General features: G+C 55.6%; 2 protein-coding genes across 8 annotated transcripts; both read right to left on the bottom strand.

Moving 5' to 3' along the window:
• Nucleotides 1–5,009: 5,009 nt before the first annotated feature.
• On the bottom strand, nt 5,010–14,715 carry GCAT (glycine C-acetyltransferase). Of its 3 annotated transcripts, XM_025399204.1 has the most exons (10): nt 14,463–14,715; nt 12,418–12,626; nt 9,734–9,835; nt 9,123–9,269; nt 7,371–7,525; nt 7,152–7,234; nt 6,817–6,988; nt 6,338–6,459; nt 5,618–5,776; nt 5,010–5,414 (listed from the first exon to the last, which is right to left on the bottom strand). In XM_025399204.1, the coding sequence occupies exons 1-9, from the start codon at nt 14,656–14,658 to the stop codon at nt 5,625–5,627; spliced, it is 1,338 nt and encodes a 445-aa protein (XP_025254989.1). In that variant the 5' UTR covers nt 14,659–14,715; the 3' UTR covers nt 5,010–5,414; nt 5,618–5,624. The 3 variants fall into 3 exon arrangements, with proteins under 3 accessions (XP_025254989.1, XP_025254990.1, XP_025254988.1); XM_025399205.1 differs by lacking the exon at nt 5,010–5,414 and having other exon boundaries at nt 5,444–5,776; nt 12,418–12,548; XM_025399203.1 differs by lacking the exon at nt 5,010–5,414 and having other exon boundaries at nt 5,444–5,776.
• Nucleotides 14,716–15,186: 471 nt separating this feature from the next.
• On the bottom strand, nt 15,187–17,530 carry LOC112632763 (histone H1.0). Of its 5 annotated transcripts, none has more exons than XM_025398748.1 (2): nt 16,560–17,530; nt 15,187–16,505 (listed from the first exon to the last, which is right to left on the bottom strand). In XM_025398748.1, exons 1-2 carry the CDS (start codon nt 17,082–17,084, stop codon nt 16,500–16,502), a joined length of 531 nt encoding a protein of 176 aa, XP_025254533.1. In that variant the 5' UTR covers nt 17,085–17,530; the 3' UTR covers nt 15,187–16,499. The 5 variants fall into 5 exon arrangements, with proteins under 5 accessions (XP_025254533.1, XP_025254529.1, XP_025254532.1 ...); XM_025398744.1 differs by having other exon boundaries at nt 15,187–17,244; nt 17,377–17,394; XM_025398747.1 differs by having other exon boundaries at nt 15,187–17,241; nt 17,368–17,394.
• Between the last annotated feature and the right edge of the window lie 3,111 nt (nt 17,531–20,641).

Raw genomic sequence — 20,641 nt, forward strand, 5'->3', positions numbered from 1 at the left:
CCCCCCCGTGCTGAGCTAGAGTTGGGCACTCCCTCTGGAGTAGCCACTGGCCACTTCCTCCTCAGTCCCTGATTTCCCCCAGGTGGCAGGCTCTTCTGCCTGGCTCTTCTCTGCCTCTGCGTTGCTGCTGCCTTTTCCTCTCTCTGCAGCCAGTAACCCATTGATCTCGCTCTCTGTGATTTGCTTTGTAGTTAACCCCTCTGTGCCCAGGGCCCAGCCAGTCCCTGGCACTCCCACCTCCCGTGGCCCAGCCTGATGACTCCATCCCCTATCCCTGCACATTCTTGCTCCAGTCCATATTTAGAAAGGGTTCCTAGGCCGGGCATGGTGGCTCCTGTCTGTAATCCCAGCACTTTGGGAGGCCGAGGCAGGTAGATCACTTGAGGCCAGGAACTCGAGACCAGCTTGGCCAATGTGGCGAAACCTTTTGTCTACTAAAAATACAAAATTAGCTACTCTGGAGGCTGAGGCAGGAGAATCGCTTGAGCCTGGGAGGCGGAGGTTGCAATGAGCCGAGATGATGCCACTGCACTCCAGCCTGGGTGATGGAGTGAGACACTGTCTAAAAAAAAAAAAAAAAAAGAGGCCGGGCGCGGTGGCTCACGCCTGTAATCCTAGCACTTTGGGAGACAGAGGCAGGTGGATCACGAGGTCGGGAGTTCAAGACCAGCCTGGCCAAGATGGTGAAACCCCATCTTTACGAAAAATACAAAAATTAGCCGGGCGTGGTGGTGGGCACCTGTAATCCCAGCTACTCAGGAGGCTGAGGCAGAGAACTGCTTGAAGCCAGTGGGTGGAAGTTGCAGTGAGCCAAGATCATGCCACTGCACTGCAGCCTGGGTGACAGAGCGAGACTCTGTCTCAAAAAAAAAAAAAAAAAAGATTCCTAGTCTTGACTGGGGTTTCCTGGAGTGGGAAACCAGGACTTGAGTCTCCTTTCAGCAGACTACAGAGACTCCTCCCTCAGGCCCGCAAATCCTGAGACCCTTCTCCAGAAGCTCTGTCTAGGGCCTTAGTCCAGCTGGAGCCCAGATGGTTTAGGTACCTGTCCAAAGAGTCTGGCTTTACCTGATAGCAACGGGGAGCTACTAAGGTTCTAGAGCAGAGACATGACCTGCACATTTTCTTTTTTTCTTCCCCCACATTGTCTTTTGTAAGAAGTTTGTTAATGGGCCACATGCAGTGACTCACGCCTGTAATCCTAGCACTTTGGGAGGCTGAGGTGGGCGGATCATCTGAGGTCAAGAGTTCAAGATCAGACTGGCCAACATGGCAAAACCCTGCCTCTACTAAAAATACAAAAATTAGCTGGGCATGGTGGCACACACCTGTAATCCCAGCTACTCAGGAGGCTGAGGTACTAGAATCACTTGAACCCGGGAGGCGGTGGTTGCAGTGAGCCGAGATCACTCACACTCCAGACTGGGCAACAGGGCGAGACTCCATCTCAAAAAAAAATATATATATATATACATATTATGGCCCAGGGTGAAAAGGATGGACAAAAGGGGAGAGATTTGATGAGTGGCCTGTTAGGAGCCTCTCGTCTAGGCAAGAGCCAAAGAGGTCAATAGGTCTTGGTGAATGGCTGTGTGATTGAGTCATGGAGTTCTGGCCTGAACTGCATGGAGAAGGAGGGACCACATGACCAAATGCCTCCAGAAGGTTAAGGAGGCTAGCACCTGGGGAGCAAGGTACACTGGATTCAGCAATGAGGAGGCTGCTGGTAAACAGGTGTATTGAGGGCAAAAGGCAGTCTGCAGTGAGTTAAGGAAGGGAGGGGAGAGGTGGAGGGACTGAGTGTAGTGTGTTTAGAAGCTGAGGGTGGGGTTGGGGAGCATCAAGGGGAAGTGCATAAGGGGAGAGAAGACAGTGTGAGGGGCACTGATGGAGCCAGGACTTGCATTCCAGGCCAGAGGAGCTGGGGTAGATGCTCAGAACTAGCTCCTTAAGGCTGGGCATGGTGGCTCATGTCTGTAATCCCAGCACTTTGGGAGGCCAAGGCAGGTGGATCACTTGAGGTCAGGAGTTCAAGACCAGTCTGGCCAACACATGGTGAAACCCGTCTCTACTAAAAATTAGCCAGGTATGGTGGTGTACACCTGTAATCCCAGCTACTCGGGAGGCTGAGGCAGGAGAACAGCTTGAACTCGGGAGGCGGAGGTTGCACTGAGCGGAGACTGTGCCACTGCACTCCAGCCTGGGCAACAGAGCAAAACTCTGTCTCAAAAACAAACAAACAAAAAAAGGAAAGAAAGAAAGAGAGAGAGAAAGAAAAAAGAAAAGAAAAGAAAAGAAAAGAAAAAAGAAAAGAAAAGAAAAAAGAAAAGAACTACCTCCTCGAAGGCCCCGGGGTTTTCACCAGGGCTCAGAGGTGCCTCTCTAAAGCCTTCTTCACCTTCTTCAGATGCGGAAAATCCTCAGTTTTTGGAAGCAGGGTCTCACAGAACTGAAACTGTTAGGAATCTGATCTAGACTTGCCAAACCTGAATTCAGAACCTTCAGAATTGAATAATTTTTTTTTTTTTTTTGAGACAGAGTCTTGCTCTGTCGCCCAGGCTGGACAGTGGCGTGGTCTCAGCTCACTGCAAGCTCCGCCTCCCAGGTTCACACCATTCTTCCACCTCAGCCTCCTGAGTAGTTGAGACTACAGGTGTCCGCCACCAGCCCGGCTAATTTTTTGTTCATGTATTTTTAGTAGAGACGGGGGTTCACCGTGTTAGTCAGGATGATCTCGATCTCCTGACCTCGTGATCCGCCTGCCTCGGCCTCCCAAAGTGCTGGGATTACAGGCATGGGCCACCGCACCCAGTCAGAATTGAATTAATTCTGAATATAATTCAGAATAGAATTGCACAACTGAATTGTAGACTCTTATGATCCCTGAATGGCGAAACTCAGCTTGGTGGGATTTTAGAACCTTTGACAGATCTGCAACCACTGAGTGAAAGTAATGCACTCTTAGACCCCCAGAAGCCTGGATGAATGTGCATGCCTGAATCCTGGAACGGGCTGGAAGGCATCTGAGATTCATAACTTTGCACTCCTGGCCCTTGGGAGCCCCCTGCCCACAAGGTCCTTCTTGGCCTAAGGCAAAGAGCTCCCAGCAGCGGCAACGCTATGCTGATATGAGAGCGGAGGTGGAGGGAAGGAGGAAGGAACAGGCAGCCATAAAGAGCGCTACCGTGGGGCTAGACCTTGGGTGCGCCCAGTGCCACCTCCTCCATTCACTCCTACTGCCGCTTCTGGTAGCCCGCGGCCGTGAACCCCGTGCGCGACGCAGAGAACAAGGACATTGCGCCCTTGGAGCGGTCCCTAGAGCCTCTGATTCTGCAGAACGCGGACTTACAGCTGATCCACGGCCAGCCCTCCCGCCCCGCGTGGCCCTACAGCTTGTCGTGGGCGGTCGGCGACTACCCGTAGGCGCCCAAGCCGAAACACGTGCACCCAGAGGGGTTGCTGCGCCTCCTTCGGACACCTTCTGGATGACTGCGGAGGAAGTGCGGCGGAGGACCCGGGCTGGTGCACCCGAACACGCTGAGCTGCGGGTTGGCAGACGGCATAGAGCGCTACTGCGGCCAGCTGGCCTAGGGGATCGCCACGCTGACGATGCCCGCCCTGCCAGCCCGGCAGCGCAACGCCAGCGGCGGCTCCCGGGAGCCACAGGGGCGGCGACACACTTTCTGCTGTTTGGACCTCGCTTCGTGCCACCTCACGTCGGTCTGGATGAACCTGGGCCCTCTGTTCTGGCCCCGCCGGGTGCACACCAGCTGCCACACGTCACCCCGCGGCTGCCCGTGGCGCTTAACATGACCTGCCGGCTAGCGCAGACCACGCCCATCAAGCTGCTGGCTTGGCACTACTAGTTGAGCCCTTGTGCACATCCCCTGCAGCAGCGCGCCTGGTGCTACGTGCCTTACCCGGTGGTGGCGGGCTGCAAATATTCCTGCCGCTAATGTGGCCACAGCTACCCCAGCCAGGCTGCCTTCCACCCTCACACCGACCCCCCGCCCCCTCCTCCAAGCTCCTGGACCCCAGCAACGAGGTCCTCTGGATCACAGGCTTTCAGATCCCCGGAATCCCAGCTTTCAGATCCTGCAGGGTTGGGCTGGAGCCCAACTCACATTGTTCATCCCAAGATAACGGGCAAATGGGCGGGCTGGAGGTGCCGGACGTCAGAGAGAGACGTAGGGCTAGTTTCATGTCGTTAATGATAAAGAGCCTTTTCATCCTCTGCCCAAAGCAAACTAAGAGCTTCCCAAGGCCACATCACGCTCAGGTTGGAGCTGCGGTGACTCAGACCCCACTCCCCACCACACAAGGGGTCCACAAGGCTGCCAGGGAGAGATCGCCCTCCTCCCGCAGGCCCCGCTAACAGGAGAGCGGCGAGCCATTGTGGGGGACAAGGGAGGATGGGGCCTTGGCAGCAGCAAATCACCCCTCCTGGCCTTGACTGCTGGGCAGCCCAAACAGCCGCGGCCCAAGGCCCCCAGTCTGGAGGGGCGGGGCGAGCTGGCGGCCGAGGCCCGTGCTCGCAGCACCCCCTGGCGGCTGATCATCATAGGCCTTGGAATGAGCGAGATGGAAGGGCCCCAGACCTCAAAGCATAGTGGCAGGAGGACTGAGGCACATACAGGGACTGGGGCTTGCCCAAGGCCAGAGTAAGGCAGGGAAAGAGTGGGCTTGAACACAGGGTTCCAGACTGTTCGGAGCTTCCCCAGGGGTGATCCTCCTTCTTTTCTTTGGGGCCTGAATCCTCTGCCTCTCCTTCCAAACATGGACACCCAGCCTCCTCCTATCTGGGCAGCGACAGGACATCTTCCAATGGGGAGGAAGAAGCAGCTAGACTCTAGACTCCGGGACCGCAGAGTAGCACCGTGGTAGGGTAAAGGGCCTGTGGGGTTAGTTCTCAGCGGCCCTCCACAGCAGCACAAAAGCTACCCAAGACAAACGGTGGCCCATGCCTATCTCCCAAAGGCCTGGGTCCCATCCTTTTCTTTTTTTTTTTTTTGAGATGGACTTCTGCTCTTGTTGCCCAGGCTGGAGTACAATGGTGTGATCTTGGCTCACCGCAACTTCCACCTCCCGGGTTCCAGCGATTCTCCTGCCTCAGCCTCCTGAGTAGCTGGGATTACAGGCATGCGCCGCCACGCCCGGCTAATTTCGTATTTTTAGTAGAGACGGGGTTTCTGCATGTTGGTCAGGCTGGTATCAAACTCCTGACCTCAGGTGATTCGCCTGCCTTGGCCTCCCAAAGTGCTGGGATTACAGGGGTGAGCCACCGCACCCAGCCACTGGGTCCCATCTTAATCTAGGGAAAAGGTCAGTGGAGATCTGGAGATCTGCAGTCCTCAGGAGCCTCCCCTCAGAGCCCTGGCTCCTGCCGGATTCTTCAACCGGCCACAGGACTGGGCCTGACCAGAGACAGTAAAGCAGACCAGAGTGTCACAGCCAATTTTCAAACTGTTGTTTGACATTCTCACAGCCCTCAGTGCAGGCCACGTCCCAGCCCAGCTCTGGGACTTTGGTTCAGGGCTGAGAGCCTCTGCTCTGGGCCGATCGAAAACCTCCTTTGACCCTGTAGCAGCAGGTGGACCTTGGCTCTGCTCGTCCCTACCCAGAGCTCAGGGCAGTGCCCCGTGCAGTCGCCCCACTTCCACGAAGGCCTCCACACAGCGGTCAATGTCTTCCTCACTGTGCACTGCTGAGATCTGTACCCGGATCCGGGCCTTGCCCTTGGGGACCACAGGGTAGCTGAACCCGATGACAAAGATGCCTGGGAGGGTAGAAAGCAAGGGCGTGCCAGAACCAACAGGCTTGGGGGCAGAACACAGAGGGCAAGGGAACTGTCCCAAGTCTCAGATTTGGGACTGCCTCATGGCCTGGGTTTTTTTTTTTTTTTTGAGATGGAGTCTTGCTCTGTCACCCAGGCTGGAGTGCAGTGGCGCGATCTCGGCTCACTGCAAGCTCTGCCTCCCAGGTTCATGCCATTCTCCTGCCTCAGCCTCCCGAGTAGCTGGGACTACAGGCGCCCGCCACCACGCCTGGCTAATTTTTTGGTATTTTTAGTAGAGACGAGGTTTCACCATGTTAGCCAGGATGGTCTCGATCTCTTGACCTCGTGATCTGCCCGCCTCAGCCTTCCAAAGCGCTGGGATTACAGGCTTGAGCCACCGCACCCGGCCTGCCTGCAGTTTTCAAGCTTGGACAGACAGCTGGCCTAAGAGGCCACAGTGTGGCCAAGGGCGGCAGGGAGAGGGGTGGTTCACAATCTACGGGTTTACCCTTTCTCTTCTCTCAGGACCCATCACCAGTTCTCTCGTCCCAGCACACTTACCTCTCTTCAGCATGTCATCCGCCATGCGAGAGGCCAGCCGGGCATCACCCAGCATCACAGGGCAGATGGGATGGCTGGCTCCTGAGATAGTGAAACCAGCAGCTTCCATCTTACTACGGAACCTGTGGGTACAAGGTATCACAGGTAGCTAAGGGGCCGTGGAGCATTCACACCTGCTCCTCCCAGGGACCAGGCCCGAGGTCTGTGCAAGAAGGATCAACAAAGACAGTTACAAGTTCTAAGAGGCAGATGGGAGCCAGGCAGGGGGCAGGTAGAACAAAAAGGGAGACGAAAAGACAGGATGGACAAGAGGGAGACACAGAAGCTAGAGGGGAGAGGCAGAGACAGAGGAGGGAGGGGAACAGGCAGAAGCAGACCCGGTGGGCAGAGCTGTCTGTGGGCCTGGGCAGACACACGAGGCTGGCTCTCACCATGTCCCCTGGCCCCCGAGCCTGCCCCATCCCTGCTGGGAGCCGCACCTCTGGGTCTTGGCAGCCATAGACTGGACAATGGTATTACTCTCCATGAGTAGATCTAGGGCCTTGGAGGCGCAGCCAACAACAGCAGGTGGCAGACTGTTGGAGAAGAGGTAGGGCCGGGCGCGCTGTCGCAGCAGGGACACCAGAGGCTCAGGTCCTGTCGTGTAGCCCCCTGAGAAGAAGGGAAGAGGTGGGGGGAGGGGTTGGTCAGGGGCCAGAGCCTACCCCAACCCCCTCCTGAAAGTACAGTCCATGCTGCCCTCCCCACTTCCCTGAGCCCCTCCAGGGCCCTCCAAAAGGACAAGGGGATCCCAGGGACACAACCTTGCAGGTACCTGATGCTCCACCCAGGGCCTTCCCCAGGGTGGAGTTGATGATGGTGACCTGATCCATCACGCCCAGCAACTCATCCGTACCCCTGCAAGGGAAGCTGCCACTGCTGTCACTGCCTCCTGAGAGCCCAGGGATCATGGATCAGGCTGGGGACTGGCCTCCGCATTTCCCAGCCACCCTCAGAAGCCCCACCCCAGGCCTCAGGTGCCACATGGTCCCACCGTCCTGTGGGCCCCAGGAAGCCAGTGGCATGGCATTCATCCACAAAGACCAGGGCGCCATATCTAGAGGCGAGGCGGCAGATCTCCTGCAGGGGTGCGATGTCGCCATCCATGGAAAAGGCCCCATCGGTGGCCACCAGGCGCAGCCGATGCTTCTGCGGGAAAGACATGAACAGGTGGTGGGTGGTATCAAGCTGGGCCAAACCACCCATGTCTTGTGCTGCTTGGAGCTCTGAGAGCTCATCCTGCCCAGTGCCCAGCACAGAGGTGAGCACAGAGGTGGGCACATAGGTACCACCATCTTGGGGGCTGGAACATCCTCTCCCTCATCTGTGCCTCTCAGCCTCACCCATCTCCACTGTGAACCCTGGGCAGTGAGAATGGGCTCAGGCCTCACTCTCCTGTGTAAGGTCCCAAAGGGCAGGCTGGGCTGGGACCAGGTCTTACCAACGTGTCCATTCTATCCTTATGCCTAGCAAGGGCCTGCCACACAGAAGGTGCTTGTTAAAACTTAAGGCAGGCCAGGCGCAGTGGCTCACACCCGTAATCCCAGCACTTTGGGAGCTTAGGGGTCGAGACCAGCCTGGGCAACATAGTGAGACCGTGTCTCTACTAAAAATTTTTAAAACTGGCTGGGTATGGTGGCTCATGCCTGTAACTTTGGGAGCCCAGGAGTTCAAGACTAGCCTGAGCATTATAGTGAAACCCTGTCTCAAAAACAAACAGGCCAGGCGTGGTGGCTAACGCCTGTAATCCCAACACTTTGGGAGGCTGAGGCAGGCAGATCACCTTAGGTCAGGAGTTCGAAACCAGCCTGGCCAACATGGTTAAACCCCATCTCTACTAAAAATACAAAATTAGCTGAGCACGGTGGTGGGCGCCTGTAATCTCAGCTACTCCAGAGGCTGAGGCAGGAGAATCAATTGAACCCGGGAGGCAGAGGTTGCACTGAGCTGAGATCGCACCATTGCACTCCAGCCTGGGCAAAAAGAGTGAAACTCCATCTAAAAAGCAAACAAATAAAAAACTGGGTGGGTGGGCACCTGTAGTCCCAGCTACTCAGGAAACTGAGGTGGGACAATCGCTCGAGTCCAGAAGGTTGAGGCTGCGGTGAGATTGCACCATTGCAATACAGCCTGGGCAACAGAGTGAGACTCTGTCACTCACACACACACACACACACACACACACACACACACACACAGACACACAAAGGGAAAAACCTCAAGGCATCACGGTACAATAGAATAATGTTCTGGTGCCAGGCACAGTGGCTCATGCCTATAATCCCAGCATTTTGGGAGGCCAAGTAGGGTGGATCAACTGAGGTCAGGAGTTCAAGACCAGCCTGGACAACATGATGAAACCCCGTCTTCACTAAGAATACAAAAATTAGCCAGGCGGGGTGGTGCCTATAATCCCAGCTACTTGGGAGGCTGAGGCAGGAGAATCACTTGAACCAAGGAGGTGGAGGTTGCAGTGAGCTGAGATTGCACCACTATACTCCAGCCTTGGCGACAGGTTATACTCCAGCCTTGGTGACAGAGTGAAACTCTGTCTCAAAAAAAAAAAAAAAAAAAGACAGAAAGAAAGAATAATGCTCTAGGTCTGAGAGATTTGGGTTCAAATCTTGGACAAATCTCTGCTGTTTCAAACTTTCAGGCTATCTGTCTGTCAGTGAAGAGTTGGCCTCTCTAAGCCTCACTTCCTTCCCCAAATGGAGGCTGAGGGGGGGCCCAGGTATGGCCCCACCTGGGCCTCCTGCAGCTTGGCTTCTAGGTCACCCATGTCCAGGTGGCGATAGCGGTACTTGTGAGCCTTGCACAGGCGGATGCCGTCGATGATGGAGGCATGGTTCAGCTCGTCCGACAGGACTGCGTCCTCCGGGGTCAGCAGGGCCTGGAGGGAGGCAGTGAGCGTACAGCCATCACTCAACCACCCTAGGCTTCTCCCTCGACCAGGATTCCTGCAAATCAAAAAACTGTACTGCCAGCCAGGCCGTTCCTCTGGGTAGAGAGGCAAGGCGTCCTGTGCTTCCATCTGGGCCCCCGTGCCCCAGTGCCGGGCTGGACCAGCGCCCTGCTCTAGTAAGAGGAGGCGAGAATATATTTGGTGAGTACCAGGCCCCCACCTCCCCCAGCCTTCCAGATGATGTAGCTTATCCCCCACAGTCTCTCAGGCTCCTTGCAAGCCCCAGGATTCCTCCTGGAGCACCTACCTGGCCCAACCTTGACCTCCAGAAGAAGTGGGCTCTGGAGCCTCTAGGCATGGCACTGAATCCTGCTAGGTTCTCCCGACTGCCCACCCCCAAGCCTTCCCCAGCCTAACAGGCCCCATCGACCCTCAGGACAGCTTCCACACACCTCAAAGAGACCGGCGTTGGCATCAAAACAGCTGGGATAGAGGATGGCATCCTCCCGCTGGTGGAAGCGGGCTATTTTTGCTTCTAGATTCTTGTGGATGCTCTAAAGAAAATGAGTGAGACACGTGTTGATGCCTGTGGGGTCATGTGGGACAAGTCCGAGGGGACAGAGGCTTGGAGGACCACAGAGACCCAACCCAGAAAGCCTGCAGCCTCAGCCTCCTTACTTTCTGCCACACATGGGTGATCCCAGAGCTGCCAGGAATCTGGCAGACAGTTCCCATTGAGGAACTGGGGACCTGTTAGGTTCCCTTCCTGGGAAGACTTTGGTTTTACCATAGCGGTCTAAGGGTGGAATTACGGGAACTCGTGGAGAAGGAAGCGTGTCTTCCTAACACCACACTGAGTGTCTTTTTTGGTTGCCTAATGGCAAAGAAAAAGATCACAGAGGTAATTCTGGATTCATCTGGGCCTCTAATTTGTAGATTTGAAAGCTGTTGGGTGTGGGTGAGGGCTTTGCTGGGAAGTGACCGGATGTGAGTCAGGAGTTCTGCCTCTGACATTCATTTCTCTCTCACCTTTCTGAGAGGGCAGTTAATGATAATCACAAGTAGGACCACAGACTCACTCTCTCTTTCTTTGGCAAATGAGACAGGGATTCTCTGTCACTCAGGCTGGAGTGCAGTAGTGAGATCATAGCTTACTCTAGCCTTGAACTCCTGGGCTCAAGTGATCCTCCCATCTCAGCCTCCCCTCCCTAGTAGCTGGGACTACAGGTGTGCACCACCACACCCAGCTAATTAAAAACTTTTTTTTTTTTTTTTAGAGAGAGGGTCTTGCTATGTTGCGCAGGCTGGTCTCAAACTCCAGGCATCAAGTGATCCTTCTGCTTTGGGCTTCAAAAGTATTGAGATTACAGGTATAAGCCACCATGCCCAGCCAGCATGGACTCTTGAGCCAGGGTTCAAATCCCACCACAATAGGCTCTGTGCCTCTGGGCAAGTCACTTAACTTCTCTGGACCTCAGTGTCCTCATCTCAATAGGAAGAATAAGAATAGCACCTATCACTGAGGATTAATGACTTAATATTTGTAATGTTCTTCCTTTATTTTTTTTGAGACAGAGTTTCACCCAGGCTGGAGTGCAGTGGCACCATCATGGCTCACTGCAACCTCTGCCTACTGGGTTCAAGTGAGCAAGTCCAGCTAATTTTTGTATTTTTAGCAGAGACAGGTTTCACCATGTTGGCCAGGCTGGTCTTGAACTCCTGACCTAAAGTAATCCACCCACCTCGGCCTCCCAAAGTGCCTGGATTACAGGCATGAGCCATCACACCTGGCCAACAGTTGTAATTTTCTTAAAAGAATTCTTGGCACATAATAAGTACTATTTAAGTTTCATACTTATATAAATTTATTTTGTAACATTTGGAAAATAAATAATAGCCAACATTCATTGAGCACTACTACGTGCCAGGCTGTTCCATGCTTTTTTCTTTTTTTTTTTTTTTTTTTTTTAAGACAGAGTCTCACTCTGTTGCTCAGACTGGAGTGCAGTGGCGTGATCTCAGCTCACCTGCAACCTCCACCTCCTAGGTTCAAGTGATTCTCCCGCCTCAGCCTCACAAGTGGCTGGGATTACAGGCACCCACCATCATGCCAGTTAATTTTTGTATTTTTGTAGAGAAAGGGTTTCGCCATGTTGGCCAGGCTGGTCTCGAACTCCTGATCTCAGGTGATCTGCCTGCATCAGTCTCCCAAAGTGCTGGGATTACAGGTATGAGCCACTGCGCTTGGCCTATTCTAAGCATTACATGTATTAAGTCTTTAATTTGTAAGGATCTTATTAAGTGTTATTATCTTCAGTTTTCTTATGAAGGAATTAAGACAGAGAGAGGTTAAGATACTTGCCCACAGGAACAGGGCCACTAAAGGGCAGCACTGGCAACCGTGCTCCATCACAAGAGACCCAGAGCCCTCAGTCTCAGTTCCTGCCACCTACTCCTCTTTTCCTATAGAAAGTCAGGTGTGACCAGGCGCGGTGGCTCACGCCTGTAATCCCAGCACTTTGGGAGGTGGAGGCGGGCGGATCACGAGGTCAGGAGATCGAGACCACGGTGAAACCCCGTCTCTACTAAAAATACAAAAAATTAGCCGGGCACGGTGGCGGGTGCCTGTAGTCCCAGCTACTCAGGAGGCTGAGGCAGAAGAATGGTGTGAACCCAGGAGGCGGAGCTTGCAGTGAGCCGAGATCGCGCCACTGCACTCCAGCCTCGGCAACAGAGTGAGACTCCGTCTCAAAAAAAAAAAAAAAAAATTAGCTGGGTGTGGCAGCACACCTGTAATTGCTGCTGCTCCGGAGGCTGAGGCATGAGAATCACTTGAGTCTGGGAGGCGAAGGTTACGGCAAGCCAAGGTTGTGCCACTGCACTCCAGCCTGGGTGACAGAGCAAGACTCTGTCTCAAAAAGAAAAAAAAAAAATATATATATATATATATAAAGTTTCTTGGCCAAAGCTTTTCAGCAAAACAGAGGCCTGCACTCAGCCTTTCTGCTGCACAGCTCTGGGGCCAACAGTGGGCCCAGGGCCGTGGATGAGCTGAGCTGGCTAAACCAGCCCTGCTGACTGTGGGAAGCAGGCAGCTGTGGTCAGTCCCCACAACCCCCCACCACTCACTGTGTACCTGGGTTCCACAGATGAAGCGGACAGAGCTGAGGCCAGCTCCAAACTCCTCCAGAGCCTGCAGACCTGCCTGGATCACCTTGGGGTGGCTGCTCAGGCCCAGGTAGTTGTTGGCACAGAAGTTAAGGATTCCTGAGGTGAAGGAGAGGAGATGGATACAGCAGCTCAGGTGGGGCAAGGAAGGGCCTGGAAAGATGACAGTGCCAGGCCCTGGGGAAATGGTCCAGAAAGGAAACAGACCTGGATTCACCGTTGAAGAGGCACCAAATTCAACAGCTACAGAGGGAGGGTCAGTGCTACACATCTTGAAGAGTGAGAAGTTTAAACTCTTTTTTTTTTTTTTTTTTTTTTTGAGGCAGGGTCTAGTTCTGTCGCCCAGGTTAGAGTACAGTGGTGCAATCATGGCTTACTGCAGCCCCAACCCCCCAGGCTCAAGCAGTCCTCCCACCCAACCGCCTGAGTAGTTGGGACTGCAGGTGCGTGCCACCATGCCCAACTAAATATTTTTATTTTTTGTAGAGATGGGGCCTCATTATGTTGCCCATGCTGGTCTTGAACTTCTAGCCTCAAGCAATCCTCCTGCCTTGGCCTCCCAAAGTGCTGAGATTTCAGGCACAAGCCACTGTGCCCAGCCTAAACTCTGGTTTTGAATCACATTCTACCCAAGGAGGAACTCAACCCTTCCTCACAGGCTTCTCCTGTGCCTGAAGACCACCACTAACTCCTTATCTGACCCCTTGGTTTCCTTGTGGGTTAAAGAAGAGGGCTGGGTCAGATGCCTGCTGCAGTCCTGGAACTCCACAGTTTACTTTGCTGCCTGGTACAGAACCACTTCCCCAAAGGTAGGGTGCCTGAGATACCAGTCCCCGAATTCTAAAGCCCAGAGTGAACACAGCTGACCTTAGGAGCAAACACGCCAGAGGGGAAAGTTCACACAGCCTGGGAAAGGCAAAAACAGGATGAGAACTTGGGTCTCCTAATTTCCCATCTTTTGACTGGCTCTAAGCTTCCCCTGAGGGAGAGAAGGGATTACCTGGGACCTCTATTTTACAAATGAGTACAACAGCACCAAGGGTTCTATGCCTATTTCCTGGCAGAAGGCAGCTTTGGGATTCTGTTGATGATCACCACTCACGTGAGGCCTGACACGAATCAGTCAGGCAGTAACCACTGGTTAGAATGAAATGAGGGAGGGCTGGGAGTGGTGGCTCATGTCTGTAATCCCAACACTTTGGGAGGACGAGGCGGGCGGATCACTTGAGGTCAAGAGTTCGAGATCAGCCTGGCCAACATGGTGAAACCCAGTCTCTACTAAAAATACAAAAATCAGCCGGGTGTGCTGGCACTTGCCTGTAGTCCCAGCTACTTGGGAGGCTGAGGCATGAAAATCGCCCGAACCCAGGAGGCAGAGGTTGCAGTGAACCGAGATCTCACCACTGCCCTCCAGCCTGAGCGACAGAGCAAGACCAGATTGCTTGCTATGAGTTTGGCCAGGAAGCTGTCCTCTCTGGCCAGTTAGGCAATGTTCCAGCTCCAATATTCCAGCGCTGCCTGCAGCTAGCTGGGGGCTTTTGGGCAAGCCATTTCACATCTGTGGATTTCAGCCTCTTCGTTTGTAAAATGGAATTAGTCATTCCTGCGTTTAGAAGTTAGCAGGAGTTCACGTGCAGCAACAACTGGTAGAGGCCTTCACAGAACAGCCGCTCAAGAAATGCGGGTTTTCTCGCTCCGGCCTTCCCACCACCCTTCCTTGCAGTGTCACGGTGGGAGCCAGCTGGGTGTCTCTCTCCTTTTCTCACGCTCACACAGGGCTGGTCCCAGCCCTGCCTTCTGAGCCAAAAAGGTGCTCAAGGGCAAATCACCTCCCTCCGTCAAAACGGGTTTAACCAGGCTACAGTCAGTATTAGGAAGCCGTAAAGTCGCCCTGAGAGATGCGAAGGGGACCAGTAGCTAAGAGTGTAGGAGCCGCCCACCCCCGCCTCCAAGCACTCCATTCCAGCGCAAGCTCGGGAAAGGTCTTGGAACGACTCCGGGAGGGAGAGTTACCTCCGGAGACGCCGTCCACGTGGATGTGCGGCCCCTGACGGGACGTGATGACCCGCTCACTCTTCCAAGTGCCAGCTCCACGGATCCCTTCCAGCTCCCCCTCCAGAATGCCGCGCAGCTGGGCCAACGCTGACTGTGCGCGGCAGCCGCGGGGCACTCCGAAGAGCGCGGCGCGCCAGGCGTTCCCAGCCCACATCGCTCCTACCTCGCCCGAGCGTCCCTGCCTGCCTGGGAGCCGTGCGCATCGCGGACGCAGCCTGGTCACGTGGCCGGGGGCCGGGCTCCAGCAGCCAATCGGAGCCAGGGGGGCTGACTTAACGAGTGGGAGGCGGGCCTAAGGTGGGTGGGCGGTGCCTGGCGGGATCCGCCAGGGACCAAGCGGCTTGACTTGTAAGTTGAGACTGCAGAGGTCCGGGTGGCAGAAGGGAGGGAAGGGGGCGGAGGAAGTCGCGTCAGGGCCCAGCCCACCAGACTCCCCACCGCATTCCCACGTACTCACCTCTCGGCCGCAAATGGGGTGCCCTCTGGACCCCAAAGGCAGAAGCCTAGAAGCCGGCAAAGGCACGTTCCGCAGCCTCCGGGACTAAGGATTCCTGGCTTCTGTCCAGCTCCTGTAACCCTCCCCCCATTCTCAGGTGCAAACGCCCCAGATGTCCCCACTGCCCGCCCGCCTAACCGCTCCGCATTCATCCCCCAGTCTTCAAAGTGAGGAAAAATACACCGCTCAGTTTCTCCCTTTTCCAATTTATTTTAAAGTTTTAAAAAGACAGCAAAATTTTCCCGGCACAAGTAACACTTGTTTAAAAAAGGCGGGGGAGGGGGGGGGGTGACGCGCAAGTACGCGATTTTTCTATTTTATTAAAAATAAGAGAAGGACAACTGTACAGGTTTTTTCTCCCAGCTCCCGGGCGTGAAACTAAGTACTAACCCTAGATATGTATATATACACATACACACACATGCACACAGATCTAGCTCTGTAAAACTACTTAGCAAATCCCAAATCGACTGCAGTATGTCTTACTGTCCACTGCCCGCCCACTCCCCCTCCCCCTCCCCCAGCTACAACTACTTATAATAAAAGACTCAAATAAAAGAGATCGGGAGGTTTTAAGTGGCCGCAGCCCCACCAAACCAAGCAAGGACACCTCTTGTACAGGAGGAACAAAAATCCAGAAGAAAAGTCTTCCTAGGACACAATCTATCGATTGCATGGAAAAATCCAAGTTTCAACAGGGCACACTGAGGCACTTGGCTGACTCCCCACCCTTCCCCTAAAGTTTTCACTCCGGTTTAACAAGAGAATTTGCTGAAGCCACAAAGATCCTCCAATGGCTACATCCTAGCTGACTGGGACAAGCTATGGCTTCTCCCATCCAGCTGTCACTTGGACCCCACTCCCTTTCCCTAAGACAATAGGGAGACCGAAAGGGCAAACTAACAGAAATGAGAAGGAAACTGGGTTTGGGCCCCCACTGCTCACCACTGGGAGGTGGAAGTCAGCCCGGTGGCAGTTGTTTCCACCTCCTTCCTTTGCCGGCTGGCTGCTCCCTACCACCTCTCTCCTCCTGGCCAAAGGTTCTGAAACTCTCACGACGGGTGCCCAACTCAAAGAAAGCTCACTCACCCTAAAGATACTCCTGCTAACCTCACGATTCCTGGGTTCCCTTCTCATCTAGCCAGAACATACTGCCTTGTGTCTTCTCCCCAGCCCCATCTACCTTCATGGCAAACAAACCAACAAAACACACAAGCCCCCCCCTGCCCCCAGCAAATCCCTAACCCCGTAAGTAGGTTAATAGCAAAACAAAATATAAGTACATTCTCATCATTAGAGATTGGTTGTTGCTGTCCTTGCACAACTGGTTAAGGAAAAATGAATTATTCTGTAATTTCTGAAGAATCCAAATCCTGTCTCTTACAAAGTCAGAACAGAAGGATGCAAAAGGTGGTGGTGAGCATCAAGACAAAAAAGGAGAAAAGTATTTACAGAAAATAGGAGACAGGAGGGAGTGTCTGCAAGAAAAGACTTCATTGTCACTTCTTCTTGCCGGCCCTCTTGGCACTGGACTTTGCTTTGGGTTTCACTGGTTTGGCCTTCTTGGGCTTGGATGCCTTGACCGGCTTGGCTTTGACAGTCTTGGGTTTTTTGGCTTTCTTGGGCGTGGCAGCCAGCTTCTTCTTGGCCTTCTTGACTGGGGTGGCTTTGGGTTTCTTGGTTGGGGCTTTGGAGGCAGCCTTCTTGGGCTTGGATGCCTTCTTTGGCGTGGCTACCTTCTTGATTTCCTTCTTGGTCTTCTTGAAGGCCACTGACTTCTTGGGCTCGTCGCTCTTGGCTAGCCGGAAGGATCCCGAGGCCCCCACCCCTTTGGTCTGCTTGAGGACACCGGTGGTGACCAGGCGCTTGATGGACAACTTGATCTGCGAGTCAGCGTTCTCACCCACCTTGTAGTGGCTCTTGATATACTTCTGGATGGACTGGCGCGAGGAGCCAGCGCGGTTCTTCTCCGCCTGGATGGCAGCCACGATCATATCTGAATACTTGGGGTGGTCTGTGGACTTCTTGGAGGCCTTGGCCCGCTTGGGCTTGGCCGCAGGGGCGGACGTGGAATTCTCGGTCATGGTGGCCTGTCTGGTCCGGCTGTTGAAGGCGCCTTCCAAAAGGCCAGCCCTCGTCGGAGGCTGAGCAAAACCTGCCTCGGGATCTGCTCTTGAGCCCCTGACTACCGGGCCAGTCCGGAGTGCGGCTCCCGGGGATGCGAGCGAGGAGTCGCTGCTTCTCCTTTCCAGCTGGGGTGTCGGGAGAGCTCGCTGAGCCGGCTCTGCGAGGCCCAGCCCCGCCGGTCTGTCGCTTGGTCTCGGCACCGGGCTCTGGCTCTGGCTCTGCCTCTGCCTCTGCCTCCGCCTCCTCTGCCTCCCTTTTCCCAGCTCCGCGTCTGGCGCTTGGGCGGCGCATCCGGGTATTTAGCGGCGGCGGGCGGACCGCGGTGAGGACAGGGCTGCTGGCTGCCTGCTCCCGGCCCGGAATGGCGCTGCGCCGCCGCCATCTGTGTTTCTTCCGCCGAGCAAATCCGACCTTTCCCCCCGGCCCGGGCCTTCCCGCTCCCCGCCGCCGCCCGGGGCCGCTGCCTGGCTCCCTGGGCTTCCCCGCCGGGCGGCCCGCTGGCCCGGCCGCCGCCCCCCGCGCCCGCCACGCGCCCCAAACGGCGCCGAGGACCGCTGGTGCGCCGGCACATTTCCCCTTTGCGGGGGGCTGGCTCTGCGGGGCTAGGGAGCCCCGGTGTGGGAAACCCCCCGTAGCAAAGCTCTCCCCTGAGGCTACCGGGGGTTCCACTCCCGGCCCGCTGCGGGGTCCCCTAGCCCGGTGGAGCTGCCGGAAAGCGGCCCCAACTAACACACGCGGCCCCGAGCTAGGCGACTCCCAGCCGGGCCGAGCCGGGACAGGGGGGAGGGGTCGCTCCCCCGGGGTCCGGTCACCTCTCGGGGGTCACCCTGCCACCGGTCCCTCCACACCTCTACCCCTCTCTGTCCATGGGGCCCCCAAGGAAACTTTCCCTGGAAGAGTTGGAAGGGCACTTTCAAACTTTGTCCCTTCCCCCTCCTCTGCCGTCTCTCCCCCAGCGCGCCCCCCGACCTCTGCCTTGAGGTCCCCTCCTGAGGCCGAACCCCCAGTGCTGCCCGGACCCTCTGAGAGATGAGGAGGGGCTCCCGGGTGGCCTCTTCTCCTCAAAGACCCCTACATCTCCCATATACCCTAATCGGGAATTCGTTTATATGCTTCTCTTAGCCTGGAAGTTTTGGGGTGTCAGAGGCAGAACTCGCTGCCCCCATCCCTGAGGCCCAGCCTGAGGGTTCAGTCCCTGTCCCAAGGCTCCTTGAAGGCAATGTGGGGGCAGGGGGGGCGGTCCACAATGGAGAAGCTGCCCCAGAGGCTCTAAGCAGGGACGGTCCTGGGGGCCCCTGTAATGAGGAGAGGCCCTGAGTGCTTTGGGGACTTGGGAAAGCGGGGCGCTGGGGTAGAGGTCGAGGAGGGGGTTGTATCCCTTGGGTTGTGACCTATCTTCGGAAAGTGTGCAGTTCAGAGAGCCGTGGCCGCGACCACCGCCATTTTGCTGGGAAGATGCGATGTCTTTGTTAAAATGCACACAGATTTTCCCGTGCTGCCTGGCAGGTGTAGACGAGGCGGACACGGGGCGCCACTGTCTGCAGGGAGTTCTGAAGCTCGAGGGGCTTTAGTGGCCCAGAGGCCAGCAGAAGGGACCTCAGAGACCCTAGGACCCCTTCTCTGCGGCCGACCTCCTACTCACGTGCCGGGTCCGCTTGGCAGCGGCCCTGGGCTGAGATTCTGCGACGCTTGCTCCCTGAGCCCCCCTCCCACAACCCCGCTTTTATTCCCTAAGCATAGAGGCCGGTCACTGTTCACTTAAACAATACCCTGGGAGTGGGAGTTTGTTGCTGGTCAAAATGATGAACGCATCCCGGTATGGTCCAAGAGCTGTTTGCAGACACAGTAGGCTACTGGGGAGGGGTAAAAGGGAGGGGTTCGAGGGTTTTGATGTTGGGGACGGGATCGTAGCTGCGTGGGTGTGGTAGGGCTCCTATTGGACCTGGGAGTCTCTGAAGCCAGGGCAAATTAATGGGTTTCCCCCGCACGCCAAGGGATGGATTAATCCAAATGATTAGGGGAGGAGGGGGGAGGGGGAGCCCAAGACTCGATGTTAGATGCCTTCTCTCCGGGCTTATCTCCGTGGCACAGGCGGGGAAGGGAAGCAATGGGGGGTCAGGTTAGTTCAAAAGGTCAAGGTTCTTCTTTTGATGGTGTCAATTTCCCTTAAGTTTCGTCATTTGAAAACACAACATTCTGGTGGCTTTGTTTTGGTTATTTTCAAAGACAACTCGGGTTCCCATTAAGACCTGGTTGGGTTAATACGCACCCAAATAGCCACCCCCGTATCCGAGATGTTCCACCCTGAGAGCCCAGAGCCATGTCACCCCACCCCCCGCCCCAGATCCGTGCATGTCTTAAAGACCTGATGAATCCAATGACACGATGATGAATAATTTTATTTGCACAGTGCTTTACAGTTTGCACAGTGCTCCCCACCGGTTTCTGGATCCTTTGCGCCTCCTGCCTGTGATCACTATCCCCATCACCCCTATTTTACCGCGGAGGCCCGGGACTTAGAAGGATGGATTGGGGGCGGGGTACTGTGAGGCTCAGCTCCCTGACACCTGGGCCTTCATTTCATTTTGTAGCTCTCCTGTCCCTTCTCCCCGCCCATCCCAGCGACCTGTAAATTCCTGGAACTGAACCCAGGATTGGGGAAAAGGGTTGCCTCGGGTTGCAGGGGCTTCCAGCTAGTGGACACCCCTTCTCCCGTCAGGCGGCGAGATTCACCGCCCCTTCCCCTGTTCCAGGGAGTTGGAGGGGAAGGAAGGGGGTTCCTTGCGACTTGGACGCAGAGGCCGAAGCCGAGGCGGGCAAGACGAGGAAAGACGGCCTCCAGATTGGCTTGGCCTTGCCTCGCCTCGCCTCGGGGACACTGCAGAGCCGGGGGGCTTCTTCACTCCCGCCAGAACCCGCCTGGGCACCGGGGCAGACGGCTCTCGGGTTTCCACCGGGCGCAGAGCCATCTTCCAGCTGGCCGACTGCGCAACCTCCCCCGCCAGCTTTAACGCGAGGCTCTTGAAACCCCAGGAACGGCGGAACCGCGGCAACTGCTCCTGGGAAATGTAGTCCCCGGTGCCGCGCCACCTGCCCGCGACCCTTGGCAGCCGCCGCGCCGCCTGGGCGTGGGGAGAGGGTCGGACAGCTGCTGTGCCGTGGCGCGGGGAGGGTCCAGGCCGTGCCGTGGCGCGGGGAGGATCCCCCCGCTGTCGCTCTCGGGCCTCAGTTCTTCCACCTGTCGGCTCTACCTGTCTCTGGGCTTAGTGAGACGGGGAAATGAATTCCTGCATGGAAAAGTATAAATCGCATTAGAATGCTAGGGGTCGTGTCCTTACTAATGGTTGGTTGTGTGTGTGCGCGCGCGCGCGTGCCTGAGCCCTTGGCACGTGACATCTCCACGTTACAGACAGGACGGCCCCATCTCCACCCCTATGTTTAATGACTTGCCCAGGGCTGATAGACTCCCAAGGCAATGCCCTGTTCACTGCACCACTTGTGGTCTTGTGGCATT

Source organism: Theropithecus gelada, chromosome 10 (assembly GCF_003255815.1).
Source record: "Theropithecus gelada isolate Dixy chromosome 10, Tgel_1.0, whole genome shotgun sequence".
NCBI lineage: Eukaryota > Metazoa > Chordata > Mammalia > Primates > Cercopithecidae > Theropithecus > Theropithecus gelada.